Genomic DNA, 22,117 nt, shown 5'->3' with positions numbered 1-22,117 from the left:
CACACACACACACACACACACACACACACACACACCTATATATCACGATCTCTTAATATAGTTATCTTCCCAAACAAGGATGCTGCTTTGCCAAGAGGAAGCTGCAAGCGTATGTTTTTGTTGTGTTATTATGAAAGGTTTCTATGGCACCCTTCCCTAGACGTTTAGAAGGGAATTGTCACTCATCATCTTCCTAAGAAACTTTAAATGTATTCATGTTCAGAGACAGTGCACACCACAGACTGAGGTTTGAGATAATAGAGGTTGTGTCTGATCACAATAATCTACAAACAATGGCTGAACTGTAAAAGAACTCTCCCCCTGCTCAGGTTCTGAATGAAAAAGGTGTCTGGAGGGAGAAAGGCAAAGCACGCTGAGTTCTCATTAGCTATGGCTCTTGGTTTCTCCTGGTGTGAAGAGACACTTCTCTGTAACTCCCAGCCTTCATCTCCTAACCCCTCCCTGGCGGCTGCCTGGCCATGTGACTGAAGAGGACCATGCCACTGGCTACCGCAGTCTGACAGTTCACAGTGTCCTACCTACAAAACCTGTCTCTAACCAAGCCCTGCTTGGACCCCGGGTCCCAGTCTGGTGAGTCTGATTTATAGTCAGTCATAGATAGCCTTTTCACAGATACCTTTCCAAGAGGATGACTACTTGCTTCCAATGAAACCTCCCAAGGTAACTGAATGAATCTGTCAATTTTTTTCTATCCCTACCCAGTTTTCTTGTATATCTGGATGCCATTGATTGGAGAATTTACGTCTACCTTTGGTAATACGAAACTCTCTTTCCTATCGTCTATGGCATGCAGTGTCCTGGTTCAGACATGTCACTCACATGTCTCTCATCTGGCCCCAGAACACAGTGGATCTGGGCTTGTAAAGTCAGACTGCTGCGCCTCTGTGCCCTTGGTGGCTGATGCTACTTACTTGTTCTCTGTACATCTCCACATTTGACTTTCGGGCACACCTAACATGTAGGGTAGCTCAAACTCTTTCTCGTACGGTCCTGGGCCCCAGCTCCTGATGCACTGTTGTGATTTCCACTTCCATGCGAAAGTTCACTCTGGCCTCCCCTTCCCAGCCTAAGTGTCTGCTTACTTATCCATTTGCTTCTGTCCTGGAGGGAGAGGAATTCTTCATTTTCTCCATTGTGTGGTTTCCTGTTCCACTACCTTCTAGGCCCTGCCGTTTCAATTGATCTCCTTCTTTATCCACCATCTCCAAACTTGCTGCTTCCATCTCCTCTGTCCACAAAGGATCAGATCTCACCCATTCCAAAAACAAAAAAAAAATACCTTCTATTTGATTCTTGTAGCTCTTCTGGCTTGTGACCCATTCCTGTACCTCCGCTTAGATGTTCACATATCTAGTCACAGGGAGTAAATGATCTTTCCTTTTTATTCTCTTTTATGCTAGGAAGGGCCTAAAGCCTTGTGCACACCAGGCCAGCACAGTCCCACCGAGCTTCATCTCCATTCTTTCTTCAATCTTTCCCCGACTGGCTTCTCGCTTCAGTTCCTCATTATCCCAACAACAGAAGACCCGCTCTTGCCTTTAGAACCTACCCTCTGAGTCCAGCCATGGCTCCTAAAGGACCCCTTCCTTGCCCTCTCCCCTCTGAAACCTCACGTGGACCTTTGTCGTATCTTTTGCTGCCTGTCATCTGTGACTCAGCTCGACAGCTTTCAATGGTTTCTTATTCTCCACTGGGGGAAAAAAAATCAAGGCAGTCATGGTCCTTTATGATCTAAGGAAATCAACGTGCTAGCTCTTCAGTGAATACTAATGGAGCCCCCGGGCTGTGTCACATGTATGCGACAGAGACGGACGCACAGAGCTTTCTCCATCTTCCCAGCCATACTCTTTAGTTCAATCGGGGCTGGAGGGCGGAAGAGAGAGACACTACAGTGGATAGAGGAGTGAGAAAGGAACCGAGAGAGAGGAGACAGGAGGAGACACGTGCGTGCGTGCGTGTGTGTGTGCGTGCGTGTGTGTGTGTGTGTGTGTGTGTGTGTCTAAGAGAGAGATAGAGATGTGGGGGACTGGCTTGAAGCATTCTTAGACCTCTAAGGAAGTGCATAAGGCTCCTTCATGTCATCGGCCTCTGAGATGATCATCTCCATATTCACAAATACTTAAAATATTTATTGTGGTTCATCCCATGCAACACTTCCCTACTCTCCTATTGGGATATAACTTGGAAGTTAGACTGAAAATAGTGTTATCTGAGAGTGCTGTAGAGCCACTCGGTAGTCCACACAAGAGACACAAGACAATGTAAGACCTTTGGCATTCCCCAGACTTCAGTCACCAAAGCCATTCCTCCAAACTCTAAAGAGTGATGTGTAAATAGAATTAAAACAGCCAAGTAAACTTTCCTTTCCTCTTAATATGGGACCGCTTATATTTATAACAGAAAACACACCTAGAGTCAACATGAAATCTAAGACATGCCGCAGTAGTGGCTGGTTTTCAGAAACAGATAAAGAAAGCTTAAACTAAGATTGAGACCTGGCAGTCAGTGAACCATTAGTAAACGTGCTTGGCACCATTCAATATTCCTTGATCCTTGAGTCTGCAGGGAGATCGTCTACACACGTGTGCTTCCTCAAGACGCAGCGTTCCAGAACCGACCTTCTAAACCGCAGCTACCCCCCCCCACCCGTGACCTCTAGCTTCTGCCTCTGAGCCAGTCTTTGCTGTTTTTCCTTCCTGAGCCTGATCCTTACCCTAGGACCTGCAGTGTTAACCTGGGAACTTGTTAGAAAGGCAGACTCTCTGGGCTGTCTGCAAACTTACTGAATCAGAGTCTGCAGAGAGGTGCTGAGGGAGAGGGCAGCCTCCGGGGCTCTTCCCTGGTGTTTCTATGACTCCTTTACCACCTTTCCAGAATGCACTGGAAGCAACTGCCCTTTGCGTCAGTACTGGCTCTCTCGGGGCTCTTCAAACTGCTCTGGTTTCCTGGCTTGAGGACTAAGGATGAACTGAGAGTCTGTGCTCCGGGGCTGGGGCGCGTTAACTGTGCCACCTCAAGCTTCTCGCCTCACCTCCTCCGAGCCCCACTCCCTTGCCTAGATTCAAATGTTCTTATGGAGCCTGAGTGAGATAATAAATGTGATACCATGAACCGAACGTGAAATCAGTGGTTTTTCAACCCAGGCTGTAAGTTAGAAACACCTATGGAGTTTTCCAAACTGCTAGTGTCTGGGCTCCACTGCAGAGACTCTTGGTTAAGAAGTCTTGGAAGGTTCTGGTTAGGGGTAGGTTTTAAAGTCCCTCCAGGTGATTTTGAGGTGAGACCACCGTGGAGAAGGGACTACTTGATGAAGGAAATAGCTTGGCTCTCCCAGTGAGGGGGTCCATTTTCATCTTAGACTTGAAGTTAGAAGCCATTCTCCATCACCAAGAAATGGCTTTATATGTGTCCACAGTTACCAAAGCAGAACGAGGTGACACTCCAATAGGGGGAGGTCACAGCTCTCAGCAGAGGCCTTCATGGGATGTCACATGGTCTTCCCAGGTGAGACTGAGGATAATTCAGGCAGTGAGGTCCCAGGGCTGAGGCTGAGCAGGACGAGCCTGGGTCAGAATTGTCTCCTTTTCGACCTGCATACCAAGGTCCTTATCACCTTCATTTTTGTGCGTATATGTATGTGTGTTTGTGCATGTATAGGTGCACATGTATGCACAGGCAAGGGTACATGCAGGGCCCAGAGGACAGCTGGAGTGTTGTTTGCTAGCTTTGGTCTTTGTTTTGTTTTGAGACGGAGTATCTCCCTGTTCTGGAACTCACAAAGTAGGCTTGACTGGCCAGCCAGTGACCCATAGGAATCTCTGCCTGTCTCCACATCTCATGGAGGGGATTACAGGAACAAGCCACCATGCAGGGATGCTGAGGACCAAATTTAGGACCTCAGGTATGTGAGACAAATATTTCACCAGCTGAGTCATCGCCTCGGCTCACCAACTTCTCAGTGCCAACAACTGGAGGAGGACTTATGTCAAGACTACCGAGCATCCCATTCAGTCGCTGTATCTAAAAGCAGTAAGATGGTGGTTTAGATAAAGTTTCAAAGCAGACTGTAGGCTGTGGTTCTTCCTAATGATTTACGCTTCTCTTATCCAGCTATAAAGAGCCCCTTGCATGTCACTTGATGTAGATTCTTTAAGCCAACTGTACTCCGTGCAACTTGACAGCAAGTTCCCGTGCCCATGGCAGGCACAAAACATTCTTGGAATTTAATCTTAATACTTCTTTCTGTCTGGGTGGCTTATAGGGTATGGAGTCATTTTCTTTATTTTTTTAATTTAATTTTATTTAAATAACTTATACACCAACCTCAGTTTCCCCTCCCTCCTCTCCTCTCATTTTCCATCTACCCCACCTCCCCTTCTACCCCCTTCAAAGAGGGATGGGCCTCCCATTGGAACAAAGCATGACACATCAAGTTGAGGCAGGACCCAGCTCCTCCCCTTGTATCAAGGCTGAGCAAGGTAATCCAGCATGGGGAACAAGTACCCCAAAGTCAGCCAAATGTCAGGGACATGTCCTGATCTCTCTGCTAGGAGCCTTACAAACAGACCAAGCTATACAACTGTCGCACACATGCAGAGGGCATAAGTTGATCCCACAGAGGCTCCCTAACTGTTTGCTCGGAGTCCATGAGCACCCATGAGCTCAGGCCTGCTGTCTCTGTGGGTTCACCATCATGACCTTGATCCCCCTGGTGCATATAATCCCTCCTCCCTTTCTTCAGCAAGTGCTTGGCTGTGGATCTCTGCATTTGCTTGCGTCAGTTACTGGATAGAATATCTCGGATGGCAATTAGGGTAGTCACCAATTTGAGTACAGTAGATGGCCAGTTCAGGCACCCTCTCCACGATTGCTAGAAATCTTAGCTAGGGTTATCTTTGTGAGTTCCTGGGGGCTTCCCTGGTTTTTACCTAACCCCCAAATCTTTTCCATCAAGATGTCTCTTTGGTTACTCTCCCTCTCCATCCTGCCTCCAACTTACCTCCCACACCCAGCCAGCCCAACCTGCTCCCTCAAGTTCCCATTCCTCCATCCCCCTCCCCTTGTCCCCATTTTACCGGGGAGTTCTCTTTTATTTCCCCTTCCCAAAGCATGACACACCCATGCATGCCACTTTTGGTCCTCCTTGTTATGTAGCTTCTCTGAGGTTGTGACTTGTAGGTTGGTTATCCTATACTAGCTCTACTACAGAGCTGTAGCAATAAAAACAGCTTGGTATTAGCATAAAAAAGACTTGTAGATTAATGGAATTGAATAGAAGACCCCGACCTAAATCCATACACCAAACACACATCTAATTTTTGACAAAAAAGAAGCCAAAATTATACAATGAAAAAAGAAAGCATCTTCAACAAATGGTGCTGACATAACTGAATGTCATCATGTAGAAGAATGCAATTATATCCATATCTATTGATCTGCACAAAACTCAAGCCCAAGTGAATCGAAGGCCTCAGCAAAAATCCAGTTATATTTAACCTGATAGAAGAGTAAGTGGGAAGTAGTCTTGAACATACTGGCATAGGAGACTACTTCCTGAACATAATACCAGTGGCACAGAAACTGCAATCAACAATAATAAATGGGACCTCCTGAAACTGAGAAGCTTCTATAAGGCAAAAGGACACAGTCAATAAGACAAAATGACAGCCTACAGAATGGGAAGAGATTTTTCACCAACACTACATCTGACAGAGGGCTGATCTCCAAAATACATAAAGAACTCAAGAAACTAGACATCAAAATACCAAATAATCTAATTAAAAATGGGGTACAGACCTAAATAGAGAATTCACAAGAGAGGAATTTCAAATGCCTAAAAGACATTTATTTAAGGAATTGCTCAACATTCTTAGTCATCAGGGAAATGCAAATCAAGACGACTCTGATACACCATCTTACACCTGTCAGAATGACTAAGATCAAAAACACTGATGACATCTTATGCTGGAGAGGATGTAAAGTAAGGGGAACACTTCTCTACTGCTGGTGGGAAGGAAAACTTGTACAGCCACTTTGGAAATCAATATGGTGAGTTTTCAGAAAATTGGGAATCTATCTACTTCAAGACCCAACTATACTAATCCTGGACATATACCCAAAGGGTACTCAAACCTATCACAAAGACATTGCTCAACTATCTTCATAGCTGTATTATTCATATTAGCCAGAACCTAGATGCCTCTCAACTGGAGAATGGGTAAGGAAAATGTGGTCCAGTTACACAATGGAGTATTATTCAGCTATAAAAAACAATGACCTCATGAAATTTGCAGACAAATGGATGGAACAGGAAAAATATCATTTTTAAGTAAGGTAACCCATACCCAGAAGGACAAACATGGTATGTACTCACTCATAAGTGGATATGAGGAGTGAAGAATGGAGTCATTTTCTAGTTGACTTTGAATGCCTGAAAGTTGCATTCTGCATTTTCCCGCAGAATGTCTTATTTTTATACCTACATCCCCCAACTCATGGAGGTATTACCCCAGCTTGTTGTGGTTTGAATATAAAAGGCCTCCTCCCACCGCAAACAACTCACGTATCGAATGCTTGGTGCTCAGTCAATAGACATAATCACTGGGGGAAGTGTAGCAGGAACATTGACTTCATGAATGAATTATTTGTGTGTGATGGCCTCATTGGGAGAGGACAGAAAGTAGGAGGTGGGGCCTGGTTAGAGCAAGTGTGTCACTGGGGGTGTGCCTTGAAGGGTGCATTGTGTCCTGGACCCTCGCTACATCTCCTCTTTGCTTCTTGGTTGCCATAGAGAGGACAGCTATCCCTTGCCATGCCCTTCCTCTATAATGTTTTCATCTGGCCACGGATCGCCATGAATAGTGTCAGTTCATAGACTAAGACCATTGACATCCCGAGCCAAAAAGAATCCTCTGTCGTTATTTTTTGCAGGTTATTTTCTACAGCCACAAAAGTTTGGCTACTAGGTACCCACTTTTCACAAAAAGAATCTGGGGTAGAGAGAGGTGAAGTCAGTCACCCACGGACACTAAACACAAATGCCGCAGCTCAGAACACTCCACCCTGCCTGTATGCATTCTTTCTACCACACAATGCTGCACATATGTGTAGTATGTCAGGGCAATCCTTAAAGCTTTAGGAGCTTAGATTCTTGCTTCATGAATCATGGTTCTTGCATCAACGACGTTGGCATCCCCTGGGAACTTCCTACAAGTATGGGGTCTCCCACCCCAACCCGGCTTAGCTGAACTGGAATCCCTATTTTAACAAGATCTTATCTGAAGACTCTGAGATAGGAGGCATTAGGGAGACAGTGAATTTTAAGCCATGACTCACCATTGTCCCTGTCGGCCAATTAGTGGTATATGCGTGTTTACACAAGCATGCGGAATCTTGCATAAATGTAAATTTATAAAAAAAAAAAACCCCACCTGTTTAAGCTTGTAACAATATATTCTTTTTAATCCTTCTGGATGTTTTCTAATAGATACATGGCATAAGCGGCAGCTTCTGACTAATAAACTCCTTTGCATGCAGACAGCGAGTGAGACAAGTGAACAGAGGCGCCATCGGGGCTGTGCCACCAGCAGTTATATCTCCTGGCTCCAGCTGGCCCTTTCACCAGGGCCGTTTTTCCCCTTGCCTCTGGGTGGGGCCTGATAGACTTCCCAATTATGTGGTACCAGTGTTTGTCATTTTATTAATTAAAGTTCTGTATGTAAAGCAGGCCCAGCATTGTGGCTAGGCCTAATGCTATTATTTCTCTATGGCCCTTTTCCTCCTCCAGAGGTAATTGCCGCAATTTTATGTCTAGAATGTGGCCCGCGTTTGCTATGCATACCCCATGTCTGCTTCAGAACAATCCCTTCAACTCATAAGGAAAAGAAATCGTAGTAGAATTTAGGCTGAAAGATTCAATGGCAGCAAATATTGTTCATGCTGCCTGCAGCGTCCACACCCCTCCCCTGAAAATGGAAAAAAAAATGCGTGGGGAGGGGATTTTTATAGCTTTTCAAATTACCAAAGGGCTGTGGGAGTTCCCACTATTAGAGCCCCGAATCAAGGAAGGATGCTTCACTGTGCATTTCACAGAAGTAGAGGGAAACACACTCTACTAGACAAAGATGTGCAAAGATGAACTTGACTGGAGTGTGACCAGGTATTCTAAATGTTCCCTGCATCAGGGGTCATGTGACCGAGAATAGATGCCCAAGACTAGAGTAGCTATCAGGGGCACTGGGTGCAAGCTGTCAGGTTTGAATGTGAATTCTCTCCCCTAGACTCGTGTATTGAGCTCTGGGTCTCCAGATGGTGTGCTGTTTGGGAAGCGAGGGGAGCCTTCCAGACATAGGGTGTAGCTAGCAGAGGCAGGACAACAGAGGCTGGCCTTGAGGGTTCCAGGTTGGCTCTGCTTCTGGCTTGAGCTCTTCCTGATCCACAGAGATATGAGCAAGCCGCCTCACGCTCCCGTGGCCACTACGGGTGACAAAAGCCCCTCCTACCATCACAATTATCACTGTACCTTTCTCACCCTGACGCTGCAGGCTACAAGAAAGACTCTCTCCCTTAACATTTTCCTGTCACATATTCTGTCACAACAGTGAGAAAAACAGCTAACACAGTGCTCAGGGCTCTTCTCCAACCTAAGATAGCAGAAGAAATTCCAGGCATGAACTTATAATTTTAAGAATTTCTTGATTTCAGTGTGGCATCCCATTAACTTGAACTGAGAATATTGACTCCTGGCAAAAATCCACTGTTTTCTGTTCTCCATCTTCTAATTCACCTGGAGAAAGTAAACATCAATGCTCTATAAATAGCCTAATGGAAAAATCAGCCCAAAACAGCAAGAGGCTGGCCAGATGCAGATTTTTTTTCTGATAGCAGACAAAATATGATGTTGGCAAGTACTTGCAATAATAGGCATTTAAGAATTGCTGGATTCCTGGCTACTTAGGAGGTTTAAAGATCAAAATTCTTCTTGAAAACATTGTTAGGGACCACCACAGACAGGGACTTTTCAGATTGTTTTTCATGTAGATTGCTCATAAAAAAAAAAAACAAACCAACAACCTGGGATCCCTGGATAGTAAGGCTATGAAGTCACAGATATTTGCTTTTCTTATTGTATTTTTTTTGATAGGGTTTCTCTGTAGCTTTGGAGCCTGTCCTGAAACTAGTTCTTGTAGACCACTCTTGTCTTGAACTCACTGAGATCCATCTGCCTCTGCCTCCCTAGTATTGGGATTAAAGGCATGTTCCACCACCAATAAAAATTATTGCTTTTTTATTCCCCCCCCTTTTTAGAGTGAACATCTACAAAATTTGATAACTGGGACAAAAACTTTAAAATTAACTTAGGATATATAATTATTAAAATCAAGCTTATGAGGAGGAATACTGATGTATGAGCAACAAGAACAAGCAAAGAGAGAAGACCCCAAATTTATATAGCTCTTTAATTGTCTCTGTGTCCAGGTCTTTGTTTCCCCATTTGGAAGTGTATCAGTCTTGGGCAATTTCATCCGCCTTATTCATGCTTCATGGTATTTCCCTAATGCTCTCAAATGAGCATCACACACCTTTATAATCAGAAAAATAAACGCTATATTTAGAAAGGCATAGGAAGGACTCTGCTGACAAAGTAGGAACAAAAAGTTCTCTTTACCACCTCAGAAAAGGGCCAGTGCTCTCAGCTGAGCTGTGGGCTTTGTGAGGGCCCCCGAGAGAGAGGGAGGAGGTGGCAGAGCAGAGGCACTGGTTCAGAGACAGTGACATGTCTTTTACTGTCGTGGCATTTCATTTGTATTTTAATAAACAAAGCTTGCCTGAAGATCAGAAAAGTAAAACAGCCACATTGGCTAGTCTTACAGACCAGACAGCAATGACACAGACCTTTAATCCCAGGAGCCACAATGACACACACCTTTAATCCCAGGAGCCACATAGCTTGCCATAGGAACCAGGCGGTAGTGGTACACGCCCTTAATCCCAGAACTAGAGAGGATTGTAAAATGGGAGGAGACAGCTCTCAGTCTCATTCTGAGATTCCTGGAGGCAGGATCGCCATTTCAGACTGAGGTAAGAGCCAGTAGCTGGCTGCTTTGCTTTTCTGGTCTTCAGAAATTGAACCTCAATTTCTACCTCTGAGTTTTTGTTAATCATGCTTCGTTTTACTTATTATAGAATATCTCAGAGCCTCAGGGTCTTTGAGAGTGGGGTCAGTTGGTGGTGCTGTCCTTGCAGGGATTTAATCAGATTCTGAGTCCCTGGCTCAGCTTAGCAAAGATATTTGGTAAATGTTGGGTTTATTCTCCTGTGTTAGAAAGGGCAGGTAGGAAACCCAAGCTAGAGATATAGCAAGCAAAGGCACAGAACAGGGTGAAAAGAGTCTGTGTTCAGGGTTTTAGGGTTTTTTTTTCCCTCCTAGATTCTTTAGAGATTTCTCTTTCCATTCTTCTCTTTCTATTTTATAGAAAGAGGATGATCTTTTCTTCAAGAATATACTGGTATGATTTCTGACAAACAGCTTCCTCTGAGCCACAGTTTCTCTATAAATTTTAGAGACAATGCTGGGAGACAGACCTGTAATCCTCCTCCGGGGAGCGGGGTTGAGTGTAGGTAACATTTCTCCAACCTTCATGGACAGCTGTTGGGAAGACTGTGACCTCAAGGAAGTGTGTGCGTGTCTATAGACCCAGAGTTCGGATGGCCTAAAGGTATTATGAATTATGTCCGAATGGACTTGTAATGGCTGTTGATTACTTCAGCCAATTAGCATGTCTCCTGGCAGAGCTCAACACATCACAGCGAGGAGCTGACAGAATGCTGGTCTCCAGTTTCTTAGCTCCGTGTGCTGAGGTAAGAATTACTTCGTCTCACAAGTCTCCATAGACCTTTATTTGTTAGGTCTCTGAGACACAAGGAAGAGGCTTTTCGTAGCCCCTCTCCTTGAGGGGCTGTGTACTTAATTAATTAATTAATTAATTATTGATAAAGTGGGTTTTCTCAGCATGTTCTGGCACTATTGCTAGTAGAACAATTCTCACAACCTGCCCACACATTGCTGATGGCCTGAGGGGAGAAGAACACAGTGGGATTTAGCAGGGATCTTTCTTGCATCCGACGACGTGGCAGGAAGAGGGGGAAGGGCCATAATTGCCTCCATTCATTATAGCATCGTGAGGACTACAACATTGGTTCTCCTCTGATGGTATCAACAGTCTCACACAGCCGGTAAAGCAGGTATTTTTCCCGCCCCCCGATTTGGAGGCATGACGTGCCAGAGGTCAGATGGGTCCTCGGTGATGCAGCGATGGGATTTAAACCCACGTGACCAACACTGAATTCAGCAACCTTGGAGTGTTTAGAGATCTGACATTGGACCGACCTGGTTTAGGCCACAAGGCAGCAGACTGACCTTGGGCAAGACATTCAACTCTCTGAGCCCCAGTTTCTACATCAGGAAATGGTCACACCTCTTACCAGTTTGTCCTGATATTGAGGCAATGGAAGTAAAATGCTGAGCACAGGAGCCAGCTGGGTACTAGGGGACCAGGGTTTAGAAGCACATCCTGAGCTAACTTTACATACACTAAGAGTCCCTTCCCCTAGCCTGGCTGAGGGAGGGTTTCTGTCTCATAGGTGCAAAGGATGAGGGTCTCTGAAGGCTCTAAGGTGTTTGACTTGCTTTTAGGGTAACACAGATGAGTGACACACAGAAACACAAAGACTGGACCCTGTTTACTGAAAGCAAACTTCTTCTCTTTCCTATGAAGCAAGCACTCCAGAAAGAGTCCCAGGATCTTCTGTGAGGTTGCCCCTCCCCACTCCAAGCAGGGTTAGGATCAATGCTTGCTGGCTCACCCCTGTTGACTCTCCAAACCACAGAATCCCTGTTCTGCTAGCCACTGGCTCCACACTCCCAATAGATGTCTGTGAGCTAAGTAGTCCAAGCAGTCAAGCCCACAGAGCCAGCCTTCTTCTTCATATGTAGAACAGAGAAGATCCGTTCACTCCCAGGGCCAGTGTAAGGCAGATGGAGCAGCTCTGATCTCCCTGATGTACAATGGAGTCTCACTACAGTGATGCCTTTACGGGATAGTTGCTTTTGGAAACCTAAAGGAGGGCTTTGTATGCTAGGCACACACCGTGGGCCTTCAGAAAAGCCATTTGGCAAGTGCCTCCAGCACCACTCCAGTCCCCTCTCCTACCTCCCCAAAGCAAAAAGCATTTGCCTATTGAAGGCTTTCTGAGATTAGTGTCTCCATCCCTGGGGGTGCTGCTCCATACAGAGCCAGCTGAATCTCCCCGGGCACAGGAGACAGTGTGTCTGTGGGATCTGGGGAAGGGGAGGCAGCTACCTGAGGCTCCTCCCATGCTGCTCTGACTTACTTCAGATGACTGCACCATCCTGTAGGAGCCAGAGAGGCCTCATACTTCCTGCTGAGCTCCAACTCATGCTCTCCTGGACAGAGAATGCATAATCCAGATGGATGCCATAGATCCAGCTTGTGCTCCTCACCCTAGTCCCAGGGCAGAAGGAAGGTGTTTTCCAAATGGCTTTCCCCAAAGATACTGAATATGCAGAAAGCATCAATGTGAGTGTGTGAACAGCCCCTGGCTAGACCAGTGTGTTTGCTCCTAACTGAGGCAGAGGTTGAAGCCTGGGCACTGGGATGACGTCTTCCTGAGATGAGGAACTGCATCTGTAGAGACCTCTGAGCATCAGATAAGATGTGGCTGGATACCCACAGGAGCTCTGCCTCATGGGTATCTCGGTCCTCTGATACCAGACTGGAAGGACTCGTGCGTGGTGAGAGGGAAGGAGGTGATATTACCCTCCAGTCCCTTCTAGATAGTGCTAGTCCCTAATGGGCTTACAAGAGGAGTTCTCCCTCGACCATAAAGTGTTTGTGCCACACTGCTTGGCCACACAAGAACAGAGGTGGGGCTCGGGTAGACCCTGCTAGGGATCAGCTCTTAAGTAGGGACGATGGGTGAGCAGAGGCGGGAGAAGGGTGGAACTTTCCTCTTCGTGGGACCTGTGTGGGTTCTGGAAATGGAAATTTAGAATCAAGTTTAAGAGGCCTTGCAGCTGCTGTTTTCCTTCCCATCAGCTGACACTGGCTAGACACATAAGGCTAAGACCAGGCCACAGACAGGGAGCAAATAGCATAGGAACCCCATGAGGGAACAGTGATGCCCCTATTACAAACAGAGTGCTGTTCCTTCTGCCTCTACAAGTGAGAATCCCTCTGGTGGGTGGTGGAGCTCCGGCTAGGCAATTGTGATGCCAGGCATATGGTGGCTCATATCAGCCCCCTCTAAGCTAAGAAGATGTCATCTATTCCACAGGGCAGCATGACGCTCAGGATCAGGAGGTCTGACCATTGGTCTTGACTTATTGTGTTGCTTTGGGGCTGTGGTATATTTCTTTTCTGTCTTGCTAAGAAGAGTTTTTCCCTCTCTGGGGCAACCTGGTGTGTACTCTAAACTAGATCATGGGTGGAGAAGACTCTGACATGGACATGCATAGAATCTGCTCTCGGCTCTTCCTGTACATTGCCTTGTCTGTACCCTGTTTGGGCAGAGGCTGCGGAAGTAGAGCCCCCACTGTTTTAGTTTTTCCTCTGCATCAAGCCTTCAAGCCTCTTTATTCTTGGTTTCCTTTTTTCTTTTGTTGCATTTCCATAGGAGGTTTGTTTTGCCATGAAGTTTGAGAAACTGAAAACCCAGGCATTAGGAGAGTCCCCATGTATTTCCTTTCCTGTCTGCTCAGAAGGACATGGGGGCAGCTTTGCTTGAGTCTGGTCAACATTGATGAGTCTCACGCTGAGACGCCATTGAAGGAAGGGCTCCATGTATGGTCACCAGATAAGACTTTAAAAATCTAAACAATTGATGGTCTCTTGCAGCCCGCTTTTCTCTTTCCCATCAGCTGACACTGTCTAGGCACATAAGGCTAAGACCAGGGCACAGACAGGGAGCAAATAGCATAGGAACCCCATGAGGGAATGGCAATTTCCACCGTTTCTATGGGACAATCACTATAGGGTATCTTTTCTTAGTGGGGTGTGGACAGAGCTTGAAAGATGGCAGAAGGGAATTTGCCATGCCGGTCTTCTTTCCCACATCTGTCCAGGTCACATTTGCCAGTCTTAAAGACACAGAGTGTGGGTCTCCATCTCTTTAGGGCAGAGAGCCCACATAGACATGGCAGAATCCCACAGAAGACCTTCTGTTTGAGCTTAGCGGCCACAGCAGCGAATTAAAGTTATTATCATCATTATTATTTTCATCCCTTGGGCTGACCTCGGGATGGAAAGGATGTGTTCCAGGTTACCTTTGGGTATATGCATGCATGCATGGGTATGCATGCATGAGTGTGTGTATGCGTGCACATGCACATGTGCGCATGAACACAAGTGCATATGTGTATTTGCATGCACTCACATGCACTTGGATATAAGGACAGAGCTGCAGTTCTGGCGAGGTCAGCAAACCAGCAGTTGGGAACTGACCCCCACAAGAGCTGGTGTATCACATTCATCTTCCTGGGTCCTTCATACTCCTGCAGCCCATGAAGGAAAAACTGCTCCCGTGTTTGAGGGCGGAAAGGAATGAGAGAAACCTACTCTCTCCTGCCCCAGGTCTTCTTCTGGCCAGAGAACATGGCTTAAAATATTCTAGTCACAGGCAGGCTATTCAAATAAAACAGAATTTCAAACCGCACAGGGCTTGTTGAGAGAGTCAGCCTTTCAGGATGTGTGAAAGGCTGGGGGAGGGGTGGGACAGCCCCTGCCCCTCTCTTGTCCTGCTCTGTATTAGTAGCAGCTGCAAGGCTAGACACATCAGAATGTCTCAAAGCCAAGTCAGACTGGAGCAGGCCTGATGGCATGCAGGCACATGAAAGCCACGGCAAGGCTTCCCTCCCCCTTGGCAACTTTAATTATTTGAACCGGAGCTCAGTGGAATAAAAATAAAAATAAAATAAAAATCAGAATATATTGTAAGTGGCTCCCCAGTTTCCTGCAGAGAATTGCTTGTGGCAGGGAAGAGGAACCGAAAAGGGCCACACTGCTCTCTCTGTTTGTGGCTGGGCTAGGCAGGGGTCTTTAAATATTCATGCCTTATGTGCAGCTGTGCAAAGAGCACAAGGAGTAGTGCCTATGGTAGTGGCTGGGCAAGAGAGGTAGCCGTAGTGACTGTAGGTAGCTAGAGGGAGGGCATGGGAGGCATCTGGAAAGCTCTAGAAGCTGGGTTGGCACAAGGCCCAGCTGGTTTTGTTGGCCATGTCTTCATTGTTGGTGGGGCATCTGACCTGGTTCTATACGCTTTTCCAGCCCCTCTGTTTCCCCCATCTCTGTTTCTGCTCCACCGTTTCTGTCTTCTTTCCTGACTTATGTTTCTATCTGGTAAGATATCCTGTTTGTGGTGGAAGGTATTGGGGGATGCTCTGTGTGCATTCAGGATGGATTTTGCTCACCATTGGCAGGAACATCAACAGCCCTCCACCCCCGCCCCACGTCCTCCCCCAAAATCTCATGATCCAGTGCCAACAACTATATTATCAAAGATGAAGACTGAAGATGCAGAGACCTAGTCTCAGTGACATCTTTTAGGAAGTCAAAAGTGAATCCCAAGAAACCTTATTTGCCCGTTTCCCAAGTGAATACAAGGGGAGAAACACAGACTTAATAGTCAGCTATTTCTAGGTTTTGAGGGAAATTTGTCAGAGGACGTCAGTTCTCTGTGGGAATCCACTGATGGGTGTGGGGTGTCTGGAGAGAAGGTACGCTACACTAGGCATCAGTCCTGAAGTCCAGATCAACCAGGCTATCAGTCCCTATGGATCTGTCCCTCATTGGGAACATCCCTCATATCTCTATCTAGCATTTAACCCTTTGTTTATTTTTACTTTGTGTGCTTTGGTGTCTTTCCTGCATGTAAGTCTGTGTGAGGGAGTCAGATTTTGGAACTGGAGTTAGAGACGGTTGTGAGCTGCCATGTGGGTTCTGGGAATTTAACCCCTGGGTCTTCAGGAAGAGCAGTCAGTGTTCTTAACCACTGAGCCATCTCTCCAGCCAGCATTTAGTAGCCCTCTTAATCTAGGGAAGCCTTTTCAGGAGATATGAGGTGACAGACCCGAGTCAAGCTCATGGCCTTCCACAGCAATGTGACATTGGTGTCCCTGCTATTTGATCACAGTTACCTGGGAGAAAGAAATCCACTTCGTACCTTCTGCACTAAGGATTTGGGTATAGTGAATGACAGATGTTATAAACCTGGACACACACATTTCTGCTGGGTTCTTTGCCCTGCCCCCCAACAACAACACATTGCTCTTAATGCTGGGAGCCCAGCAACCCCAGATGATCGACAGTGTGGAAAGCTGGCTGTGAAGTCATGGTAGCATACACATACACAGACATGAATGATGTGAACGTGGGCACGGGGACCCACTCCTTTCCTTCCTTTGCGCCTGCCCAGCCAAGTTCTGGAAAAGGGCAGGAAACAACAGAAACCGCCTAGAGCAAATCCAACTGAAGGAAAAAGAAAGTCAAGGAAAACTGGCACAGCTATTGATCAACTCAAAGGTTATCACAGAAGTGACAGAATATTAGGAAAATATCGCTTAGCTTTGACATTTCTTCCTCTGAAATCAGGCGCGTGTTAAACCCAGCAAAGAATAAATTTAAAGACCAAATGTTCCTAAGGAGCCTCCTGTCCTCTCAGGGGGGCCAGCCATCTGTCTTCATTCAGGTTTCCTCCCAAGCAACCTTCCCCTCTACCTGCCTGCTCTGAGACATATCACCAGTGGCCATCTAATCCCACCATCTGCCCCAGATACCAGGGTTTCTCCAATACAATTTGTTTTAATGAATCTATTTATTTCTGCCCAGACTCCTTCCAAAAAAGAAGTTAAGGTGGCTCAGAGATATACAGCCTGCAAGAGGACATGGGCAGAAGAGAGGAAGCAAGAGGGGTCACTTGCATAGCTGTAAGGTTAGGCAGCTATGAACACATGTGTTTGCTTGCTAAGTCTCTGCTTTAACTATTCATTTGATTAAAAATCATTCGTATGCGTCTGTTCTTTGTTTTATGGTTGAGTTTTTGTTTGACAAGAATCCTGGAGGGTTTGAATCTGGGCCCTTAGCAAGGGGAGTCTTGCGTACTTCTGCCGGCTAAAGCTTTCCTTCCTGGGATTTTTACCAGCCGGAAGAGGATGCAAGCCTGCTTAGCTTTAGAATAGCTACAGCCTGGGAGGAAACATGCCACCTAGAGGGTGCATAGCTAAAACTAAGTCGCGCGGGAGTTTCTTTTGCGGATTTCCACAAGAAGATGATTGGCTGAGTAAGGCTTTCTGTGGTGTGCAAGATGAAAGTGTAGGAGCCAATGGGGTGTGCAAACGTCCCCAGGTATGGTCTGTCTTCTGTGTCTCACGTCTGGCAGAAACCAGGCTCCTTGTGTTTACACAGGTTGCCAGGCACTGTAGTAGCAGTATGACTATAGTACTGTCTTTGCTCCTCTGGCCTCCTAAGCCCCTTACATGTCTTAACCTGGTCAATCCTCATCTATGTGGGCTAGCCTAGATACAGATAATAGCATCTCCACTTTCCAGGTAAGGAAACTGATGTCTCAAAGGTCAGTTAGCTGCCCAGACAAATGGTACAGGAAGTCAGAGTGGAAGCTGTCTCAGATACAGGTCCTTGATGGGGAGTACACTGAGCTATTGTGTGTATGGGGGAGTCTTACATGCATTTCTTGGCCCGTGGACACTATGACTCATATGTTAAAGAACATGTCACCAGACCTCAAGGCCTCATACTCAAGAGACAACAGCTTCAGGAATCATTTGTTGTATCTGACAAAATGCCATTGATGTCTTAGGAAAGCAATGTGCTGTTCAAAATGCATTATAAGAGCTTGATATTTTGAAAACGGAATTTAAAAAAAGATTTGGGAATCCTATTACTCTTTTCTACTGTGCCTATTATAAGACATATTTTTCTGGGTTTGCTTAAATCAAGGTCCTACTGCAAAAAGTGTGGTGCAGCTGGGTGTAGATGGACATTAAGACTCTGTGCTGACGGGTCTTCACCGTGTGTGCAGATGCAATGTGCATATAACATGGCAGAAACCGCTCTCCTGTCTTCTCGCAGGAGCATGCTAAGTCCAGATACCCAGGCTACTTTCTTATTCTGTTTTGAATCACCTGGAATTGACCAAGGGACGGGAATAGAAGTCAGGGACCTAGAGGACTCCAGACACTTGCCTCACAAGGAGAGTTCTTCATCGGGGCAGGGAACGTCGCACTGGTCATGGTTGCACTTTCAGAAGTGAGGGCGTCAGTGGTGCTGAGCAATAGGACATGGCCTGGGGAGGGAGGAAAAGAGTTTCAGCACTATGCACTGAGGGGTGCGGTTAGTTGACCGTACAGGGTTCTGAGTTAGCCTATCTTTGAGGATGCTGGCTTCTTGACTACAGAGGATAAGCACCTCAGCTAAGTCCTTCATTCCAAACTGCCTAGGAGGTCCCCGCACCATGCACTTGGCTGTCACATTTCTACATTCTCAAAGTCATCAGCCAGGAGCAGTTGGATACAGGCTGGACTCCCCGGACCCCCTCATGTGTGGTTTCCACAGTCCTTGCCTTCCAGTAGGCTCATGACCTTCGTTTTCCTCACCCTGCTCCAGGGCCCAGGTCATCCTGTGGCCCATGCCCTTCCCAGGGAAGCTAATTTCTTGCCTTTCCTCGGTATCACTTGGCCTGAAAATCTGGGAGATGATGAAATGCCCATCATCTTGGTGGGAGGAAGAAAACTGTCTAGCTCTCTAGGAACTACGGTGCTATGGAGATGGGAGCTCCCATCTTTCCAGTGGTCCACAAAGACCCAAACATGTCTCTAGTCCTTCGTTTCTATCTTCTTTCATCTCTTAGTAAAGTTTGATATAAAATTGCTGCCGAGTAATGAATGTGGGTGGGTCCAGAGCAGAGCTGTCTCTACAGACCAAAGATATCAAAAAGCTCATGACAAAAGAGTTGGGGTTGGACAGATGGACAAAGATCAATCAGTCATATGTACTGCACTTGTAGGGAACTTACAAGTGTACACAACATCATAACCATGGATAGGATTTATGAAAATGTAGCTATGTCCTGGGGCTGAGGACAAATGGCCTGAGATTTAGAACTGTTGGGACAATGAGGTCCACTACTGGAGAGGTGGTGAGATCCCTATCATTGGATATATCCACCATGACTAGGTAATCTTTGCAGGTGGAGAAATCAAAGTGGGAGCAGGTATATAGGGCATGTGGGTCCCACCCTTCTCAGCTGCTTCTGCAGATAAGGAACAAAGGTGCCAGTAACATGAAGTAAGGAGGGTAGAAGAATAAGGAGCTCCTGGGCCCTTCCCATCAAGTGAGTGGCCTCTGTGGAACTCCACTCTGGCTGCAGTGACTCAGCCTTCCGTGTAACAGGGCCACTGTGCAAGCGTCCTAGCCCAAAGCCAACTGTGTCTGCTGTAGCCAGGTCCGAAGAGGGCAAACAGAGACACTCAGCCTCTGGGGTCCATCACGGTGGACCTGAACACCATCCTCACACACATTCCTGCTAGCGTTTCTTAAATAACCTTCAAGGTGTGTAATGTTTGCTTGGGGAGGGAGGGGTTTTGGAGAGGGTGTCTCCACCTAGAGAGGGCATATGCAAAGTAGGAAGGATGTAGATATAGCCTGGTCCCCAGCCCCATCCTTCCTAGAGGGGGGCACATGAGCCTGTCTCTGCCTAGTCCTTGGCAATGGATCAAGACTGAACTGTGGCTGAATGGTAGAGCCAGGTTCTCTTCAGCCAGACTAGTTTTACTGATCTTCTGTTTCTAACCCCTTCAGCTGGTATCTCTGGGTTGGTATCAGCCATCTCTGATGAAGGTGGGCATGCCTTTCTGGCACTGAGCAGGGATAATGCTGAGAAAGACTCCAAGGAGGGGAAGGCAGTTATCACCAGCTGAAGTTGGTGGGAGATGTCTGAGGAGCCTGGGCCACAAGAAATAACCCAGCTATGGAGTGAGGTTCCCAGGGCACAGCCCAGGCAGGTGATATAAGGTCTCCCTGTCTTTCCAGGCACAAAGGGGGCTATGGCTTTCTCTATTTCCCAATGCATTATGCGTCTGACCCTTGGTAGGACCTCAGCATTAAATAAAAGATTGGTTTTATTGGGATTATTACTGCTGGTTTTCAGCTAATTCCTCATCAAAGCTCTACATCTAAGTAATAAAAGGGGACAATGAGTTTGGACATGTTCAATAATTCTAGAGCTCAGGAAAGGATGAAGAGGAGATCAGGGGTGAGCATTCCAGATCAGCTAAGAGTGAGCATCCCAGGTTAGCTTTGGGTGTGAGCATCCCAGGTCAGCTTCGAGTAGAATACTGCACATGAGGAGATGCCTCGGGGTGCTAGGTCAGGATCCTATGTCTCTTATCTATCTACTTTGACACTGGGGTGGACACCAGGGAGAAGGAAAGAGAGGGTGGTACCTTGGTGGTCCTGGGAATGGGCATCCTTTAGGGTTCTCACTTGCCACCGGGGTATATGGGGTGAAAGTGGACCTTGGGTCCAGCCACAGAAGCCATCTTCAAAGTTACAGTAAAAACCAGCAGGAAGTTTACCTGTGGAGAGATTGTGGAACACCATCATTACCAGTACACTAATGGCAAACCATGCTAACACAAAGCAAATTAGCCAGGGATGAGCAAGTTATCCTCATCAATGGTGGCCACCCAATGAGAAGAGCGACTCCGATCTCCCTCACCCCCTCTCGTTTGTGTGTGTGTGTGTGTGTGTGTGTGTGTGTGTGTGTTGGTTAGTGATTCTCTGATCCCTCTTTATAAGTGAAATGGTGATAATAACTCCACAGCTTGGTCTTATATATGACAAGGCAGAGGCTCAGAAATGCTAAACAAATTCAAACAGTCAAGAGTCATCCCACTGGGACTAACTAGAACCCATGTTGTCTGCTTCTCAATTCCATACTCTTAATGCTGACCCACTAAGAACATGGCCCAAGAGAGGACAATGTATAGACAGATAACATACATCTGTAATGGTGGACACGATGACAAGAGTGTGGCGGTGGCCAAGGGAGTACTAACTGGGGGAGGGGTGGCTGCCTTGAATTTCTTAAATTACCCCTGTCTGCACAGACATATAGTGTTCAAAATCTTCCACTGGCCCCATTTTGCTGGCAGTAAAGTGAAGCCATGGGCCGAGTTCTGTGCCATTGGTTAGATGGGTGGAAGTTGGGGTGTCTCATATGGCTCGAATCTGGGAAAAGCCTTGGAGTTAACGTCAGTCTCCATCTCCCTTCCTTTGCTGTCAGTGGCTTTTACTCCTGAGTAAGCCTCAGTCAGCCTGGGTCCCTGAGGTCCCGCCCACCTCAGTGCTCATGGGACAGGCGCTCTTAATGTTGGTTTAAGCAGCTGATGTTTGGGGAAGCCTCATCCCAGTGACATCACCTAGGCAAGCCTGCTTAAATAATCCAGTTAAAGTGGCCTCTATATCGCCTGAAGGTTCAGCAGCAGGGGGCCCATGGTCCTTCCCATTGCATCAGCTTTCTATGGCATATATTTCCCAGGGTGCCCCAGAAATGGGAGGAAAGAGACCTCGCTGCCTCCAGCTTCCCTAGAGAATGGCTCCGGGTATGTGCTCGGCCAGGAGAGCTGGGGGGCTGTTCTAGGCTAGGCTACTCAGACATAACCCCCGCAGCTCCAGGCCATGCTCTGAGGAGGCAGTGGGTTTCTGTCTCCATGTGGGAGAGGAGCTCTCTGAGAGTCTCCCCGCTCTCCATGTCCTTCCTCTAACTTGGCCTTCTTGGCAGCGCCGTGGATGAGAGCCCTCCTGCTTCCTGGCTGTGACAGCACCTTAGTGAATTATTACTCATTTCCCCCTCGATTCTCTGTGCTTTTCACACAGAGGCAGAATTATAAATTAAAACAGGCTGTCACTGACTCTAAGACTCTCTTCCCATTTATACCCCCCTGAAGAAATCATTTCCCCCTAAGCCCTGCGTGTTCTTCTGATTAAAAATCCAAAAGCTA

The 22,117-nt window shown here is 46.7% G+C and overlaps 1 protein-coding gene across 1 annotated transcript in view; it reads right to left on the bottom strand.

Annotated features, from left to right (window-relative positions):
* Alk (ALK receptor tyrosine kinase) overlaps positions 1-22,117 on the bottom strand; it is a 739,399-nt gene that overhangs the window by 100,974 nt on the left and 616,308 nt on the right. The window contains exons 8-9 of the mRNA XM_013354040.2: positions 20,558-20,689; positions 18,299-18,399 (exon numbers count right to left, since the gene is read on the bottom strand). Of these exons, the coding sequence (XP_013209494.2) occupies positions 18,299-18,399; positions 20,558-20,689 (233 nt within the window). The remainder of the gene's footprint in view (positions 1-18,298; positions 18,400-20,557; positions 20,690-22,117) is intronic.

Source organism: Microtus ochrogaster, unplaced genomic scaffold, assembly GCF_000317375.1.
Source record: "Microtus ochrogaster isolate Prairie Vole_2 unplaced genomic scaffold, MicOch1.0 UNK26, whole genome shotgun sequence".
NCBI lineage: Eukaryota > Metazoa > Chordata > Mammalia > Rodentia > Cricetidae > Microtus > Microtus ochrogaster.
The sequence above is the reverse complement of the archived record's forward strand: the minus strand, read 5'-3'. Positions and strand labels throughout refer to the sequence as shown.